Raw genomic sequence first — 6,000 nt, 5'->3', positions numbered from 1 at the left:
ACATGGGCTCACTAAGAACTACATGCCAGCTGAATATTATTTTCTTTTGCTAAAGGCAAGAAACTGAATCAAACAGAATGCCAATCAATAGGAAATGCTGCCATTAGGAGTCCCAAACCACTTCCCAAGTACAGAATCTAGATCTTGGGAGTAGGAGTGAGTATATGGTCTAAGAGCAGCATGAACATCTTATGGGACTTCTTTTTAAAATTATTTTTTCCAGCTTTTTGGGGGAATAAAAACAAAAAAGTACATATTTGAAACCCAAGATACTGTGTTTCAATATCTTATGAGCTGGGTCCTTCCCCATCTGTGGTAAGATTTTCTTGAAAGATTAAATTTGAGTTGGGTAACTTCACCTTGCCCATGTGTCTGCTATCACTGCATCAAGAAGCAGGTTGTTCTGCTTTATCTTGATTTTTCCTTCCTGGGCTGTGTGGGTTTAAAGTGTACATGACGATTTGACATACATATACATCTGGAAATGATTACCAAGATGAAGTTAATTAACACATCCCATCACCTTGTAACTTTTTATTAAACTTTTGTGCTGAGAATGTTTAAGAGCTACTCTTGGTAAATTTCAAGTATACAATACTGTATTATTAACTACAGTCACCTATGTACATTGGATCTTTGTAACTGAGAATTTGTACCCTTTGACCTACATCTCCCCATTGTACCTTCCCCTAACCCCTGGCCACCATCATTGTGCTCTGATTCTATGAGGATCATTTTTTGAGGTACCACATATACACTACCCAGTATTTGTACTTCTCTGTCTGAATATTTCATTAAGTATAATGTCCTCCAGGTTTATCCATGTTGTTGCAAATAGTAGGATTTTCTTCTTTCTAAAGTTTAATTTTCCATTGTGTATCAGTGTGTGTATATATATACACACACACACACACATTATGTGTGTGTGTATGTGTCACACTTTCTCTATCCATTCATGGGTATCTAGATTGTTTCCTTGATTTGGGTATTGTGAATATGCTGCTATGGAGATGTGAATGCAGATATTCCTTCACGATAGTGATCTCATTTCCTTCAGATAAATAGCCAGAAGTGAGATAGCTGGATTACATGGTAGTTCTATCTCTGATTTTTTGAGGAACATCCATAGTTGCTGTATCAATTTACATTCCCACCAACAGGGCACCTGGGTTCTTTTTATCCACATCCATTTCAACCTCTGTTCTGATACTGGAATGTCACTTCCACACATTTTGTTGATTAAAAGTCACAGGTCAGCCTAGATTCAAGGGGAAGGGAAACAGTCTCCACTTCTTGGTGGAAGGAGTGGTAAAGTCACATTGCAAGGGGACGTATGGAATGGGAGCGAGGGTCTTGGCTGTCCTCTGGAAACAGTCTGCCAGCTTGTCCTTGGGAAAATTACTCAATCACTTGATTTTACTTTCTTTACCTGTAAAATAGGAAATAAAAACATCCATCACTTAGCAGTGTTGTAATAAATTCAGAAAGTGTGTTTAGCACAACACTTCCAACAACAAAATCATATACTAATTGAGTCTGTACTGTGTGTTGGCAACTATTCCAAGCATTTTATGTAATCTTTATTCAGTGATGCTCATATTAGTTTTATCTGATGAAAAATCTAGGTACAAAAATGTTAAGTAACTTGTGTTGAGTTGGTTGCACAGTAACTAGTCTCTCTAAATCATGACTGTCTTACAGACATAAAGGACAAATGTATGGATACCAAGGGAGGAGCAGGGCGGTGGAGGGGAGAGATGAATTGGGAGATTGGGATTAACATATATGCACTACTATATACAAAATAGATGACTAATGAAAACCTACTGTATAGCACAGGGAAACCTACTCAGTGTTCTGTGGTGACCAAAATGGGAAGAAAAATCCAAAAAAGAAGGAACGTATGTATACTTATAAATGATTTGCTTTGCTGTACAGCAGAAACTAACACAACATTGTAAAGCAACTATACTGCAATAATTAATTTAAAAAAATCATGACTCTCTTACTGCTTGCTGTATCTGAAAGACACATCTTAGTTTTTTTGCTTCAAATTCTGTTGATAGTTGATGCTGTTGATCGTGCCCTTTGTTTTGGCCCATGACTCCCCTCTGTCAGATTTTCCTCTTCTCTGATTGCTACTTTCAATCTCATCCTTGTCAAGCCACATTTTGAATGGTAAAGCTCTCTCCCATTTTTCAGTTCTTCTTAACTGGAAGAATCCATCCAAAGTGGCAGCTCAATTTCTACCTTTTTATGGTTGATGGCCATCCTTTTATATGGTCAAAGTCTCCCTCTCCTAAAACTCTGGGCTTATAATTCTAAATGTCACCAGATGCTCACAGTGTATGACCTAGGTCAGTTTTTGGAATGTCTATAGCTTTCATTCTTTCTCATTCCATTGGTTGCAATCTTGTTGATTCATACCTAAAATATTTTTCGAATTTGGATGTGCCTGGCAATCAGCCAATGCCTTTGGCCTGATCTAGGCCCTTGGATATCTTGCATGGCTTATCAAAGTAATTTCTTAACTGAATTTACTACTTTCAGATCCTCTCTGACACAGTCACATCAGTGTTATTTTTCCACATGTTTTAATGCATGCTCCTCCTCACCATTACTACACCAACTTTAGCATCCACATCCTCCCTCCTACGTCTGTCTCTAGGAGTTCCCTCTTTTTAAAGACCAGTTTCTGCTCTACCTCCTCCGAGGGCTGACTCTCTCAGTGAATTTACTTTCCCTATTAAATTTCCTAAGGCAGAGTCTACTTGTCTTTTCACAACTCTCTGAAGTTAGCTTTACCTTTACAACCCTGCATTTTCTTCATTCTAATGTAAGGTCCTTGAGGCCCCAAGCACCATGTGCAGTAGTATTCAAAAGCTTGTCTACTGGGTGAACACTGTGGCATCCTGAACTACCTTTCTGCACAGTTTGATTTGCTATGAGATACTCTAGCAACAGCACAGCCTTATGGCTGAGAGTATCAGTTGTACAGATTCTACTCTTCTTTAGAGTAGGACACTAGTGTTAAGTAAAGGCAAAGAAAAAGAAGGTCAAGATTACCCTGCCTCCCCATGTATGAACTTGGGCAGGTGCTAACTTCCTGAGTCTCAGGTTTGTCATTGGTAAAAAGCGTAATAGTTATGCAGACTTTGTTGGGCTATCAAGGGAGTTAAATGAGATTATGTAGCCAAAGACTTGTCACACACACAGGAGCTCAGTATTCAAGGGAGTTAGATTATATAGCTAAAAGACCTCTCTATCTCACAGACACACACACACAGACAGAGCTCAGTATCCCCTGGTTATTTCTAGGTTTATTGCCTGAAAGGTTGAAGAGGTTGGTGTATGAGAGGTGCCCTGTGTTCCCTCCCAAACATCCCAGATTCTCTGATACTCTTCCTCCGTGGGTGCTGGAGAATCATTGGCAATCCTCAGATATCAATTCAGTTGCTTAGAAAACCGACCAGGACCTTTGAAGCTGCAGCTAAGTCCCAGCGTCTTTCTCAGGAGCCATTTATTTCCCCTTATTTCTGCTTTGAGAGCCTTCACCTTTTTCGAATCACCAAGGTGGTCCGAAAAGGTCCTGCGCTTAAGAAATCTCTCCTTTGTTGGTGAATTTCGGCCCCAAACCCCGCATTTGGGCTTCTAGCATCCGTAGGCCCATGGTTTATGCCCAGACTGTGCTTTTCAAGTTCAAAGCCGGGACTCCATTCTGCAGATGGGGCAGGTGTGGTTCACACTTCACCTTTTCGCGCAAAGCATCCAGGAACGTGCTTTGGATTCCCGCGGCGAGGGGCGATGGGAGAAGGTGTGGGTTTGCCTCGGGACGGAGCGCGCACTCGCTTACAAGCTCCAAACCTGGGCGCGGTCGCTCTGAGCGCGAGGTCCCGAACCGAGTCCCGCGCTCCTCTAGGAGCCCGCGAGCGCCCCCGCCCCTCTCAGGCGCCCAGGCCGGGGCCGCCCGGATCCTACCCCGCGGCACGCACCCCTGACCCGCCCCGCCCCCCGGCGGCCGCGAGTGGCGGGCGGAGCGCTAGAAGAGAGGCGCGCTGGGCTGTGCGGCGCCGCCTCTCCTCGGTGCCGGGGGAGGGACGGAGGGGCCAGGCGGGAGAGAGAGAAAGCCCGACCGACCGGCTGGCCGAGAGCTGCATGCAACCGGTGGGAGGCCGGGCCGACTGGGGCTGGGGCTCGGGCGGTTTCTCCGCGGATCCCTGGCGGCGAGCGCGGACGGCCCGGAGGCGGCGGCTCTGAGCTGGCAGGCGGAGGGTTGTCTCCCGCGCCCGCCTGCCCTGCTCGGTCTGAGGATGCGGGGGGGCGATGCCCGGGGCCAGGGACGCGCTCTGTCACCAGGCGCTGCAGCTGCTGGCCGAGCTCTGTGCCCGCGGGGCCCTGGAGCACGACAGCTGCCAGGATTTCATCTACCACCTGCGGGACCGCACCAGACCCCGGCTCCGCGACCCAGGTGAGTGCCGCCGCCGCTGCCCGGCGCGACCCCAGGGCCCTGGACTGGGAGTTGGGGCCGCGCCAGGGCCTGAAGCAGGGGAGCGAGGCGGACTGGAAGGAGGAGGGCGGGTGACCACCCAGCTAGGGGAGGGGACCAGGAACCAGCGCACCGTGGCCTGATGCTGGACCCGGGCGGGAACCCCGGCGGAAGCTGCTGCGTGGAGGCCGAGTCCGGGTGGGTTGTTGCGAGGTTGGAGGGACCACGCCCGTCACCTGCGCTCGGGTCACCGGGGCTCCTGGGGGCGGCTCCCGAGCTCGGAACCCTGCGCGCCACTTCCCAGGCTCTGCGCTCCGGGCGAGGAGAGGCCGCGGCGGCCTCGCGAGTCTAGGGAAGGGGGACGAGGCCAGAGGAAACTCTGGGAAGTTGGGAGTTGGGGACGGCCCTGGGCTGTGGCTGAATCCCACCGGGCGCCTCTCACCCTCCCCCCGGAGCGTCTGTTTCCTTTTCTGTCTGGGGTAAGAAGGGCGGGGCGGGAGCCGACGCTGGGCCGGGGGCTGGGAGTTCCAGGTCCCGGGCAGCCGGGCCTGAACCCGTTCCCTCCAGGTCTGTCCTCGTGGAGGCGGCCTGGGCCTGGGCGCCCGGCTCGCCCAGCTCCCGCTGCCGGGCACACGGAAGTCGAGGGGCTCACGGGTCATGCCTTGTGCACCTACAGTTATTCTTAATGAAAGTTTCGAAGCTCCTAACTTTGGAAAGTTCATTTATTTTGGCCTTTGACCAATTAAGGTTGGAAGAGGAAGTTTTAGTGGAGCCGTTTGCTTTTCCCCAAGGGTCCTGGGTCTCTCGCATCTTCTCATCCACTGCCGGTTATTGGAAAACACATTCCTTACAAATATTTACTTGAGATTCTTCTCACCTTGAGGAATAATTTTCTCAAATAGTCTCTCGACCTCAGTACTAAAAAAAAAAAAAAAGAAAGTATAATGTAGTTGGGTTGTTAAAGATGGAGTAAGAAAATGGTGTTTCCCCTAGTATTCCTGTGTATAAAATACTTGAGCTATTGGTGTGCAAATTATCTAGTATGAATTTTCCTCATTGTAAGCCAATCCATTACATAAAAATCCATTTACCCAAGGGTAAGTTAGAGAATTATTTGCTTCATAAAGAGGTCTACTCTGAGCCTGACTTAAATAGCATTTCCTTGATAATATATCCAAGATAGGTCTGTGGAATGAAGAGAAGTTATCTATTAAAAGTTTATATCAGATTTTTTCTACTCAAAGGCTTTAAAAAAAAAAAAAAGATTATTGTTTCCCCTTGGCTGTGGTTATATTAATTAAGTGTATGGGATGGTCACTAATGTGTTACTTCAAAGTGGAGAATTAAGTCAAGAAATGCTGTTGATTGCATATCATTTCCCCAGGGGTTTAATGCCCAGCTTTTGTGTGGCTCCTTGCTGGACTGATGTGCTACCCAGACTGCAGACAGGAAATGACAGCACTTCATTCAGGAACAGGGGGCCTGGGATGATGTCCTCATTGGAGGAAAACTTC

General features: G+C 47.3%; 1 protein-coding gene and 1 long non-coding RNA gene across 11 annotated transcripts in view; one reads left to right on the top strand and one right to left on the bottom strand.

Annotated features, from left to right (window-relative positions):
* Positions 1–523: 523 nt before the first annotated feature.
* Positions 524–3,993, bottom strand: LOC147357832 (uncharacterized). The gene is made up of 2 exons (XR_015142110.1): positions 3,752–3,993; positions 524–1,429 (listed from the first exon to the last, which is right to left on the bottom strand). It is a non-coding gene; the product is annotated as an uncharacterized LOC147357832 (long non-coding RNA).
* Positions 3,994–4,108: 115 nt separating this feature from the next.
* SYT9 (synaptotagmin 9) overlaps positions 4,109–6,000 on the top strand; it is a 208,754-nt gene continuing 206,862 nt past the window's right edge. For 8 of the 10 annotated variants that reach the window (XR_015142107.1, XM_086340299.1, XM_086340298.1 and 5 more), the window contains exon 1: positions 4,109–4,468. Coding sequence is in view for 7 of the 10 variants with exons in the window: in XM_086340299.1 (XP_086196425.1) it covers positions 4,324–4,468 (145 nt within the window). In the remaining 3 variants the exon portion in view is untranslated. Of the gene's footprint in view, positions 4,469–4,564; positions 4,685–6,000 lie in introns of those variants that run through there. The other 2 variants (XM_086340304.1, XM_086340300.1) reach the window with 2 other exon arrangements.

Source organism: Bos grunniens, chromosome 15, assembly GCF_055505025.1.
Source record: "Bos grunniens cultivar Pamir isolate PY7600 chromosome 15, Bosgru_T2T1.0, whole genome shotgun sequence".
Taxonomy (NCBI): domain Eukaryota; kingdom Metazoa; phylum Chordata; class Mammalia; order Artiodactyla; family Bovidae; genus Bos; species Bos grunniens.
Note: the sequence above shows the minus strand (reverse complement) of the source record. Positions and strands in the feature narration are given on the sequence as shown.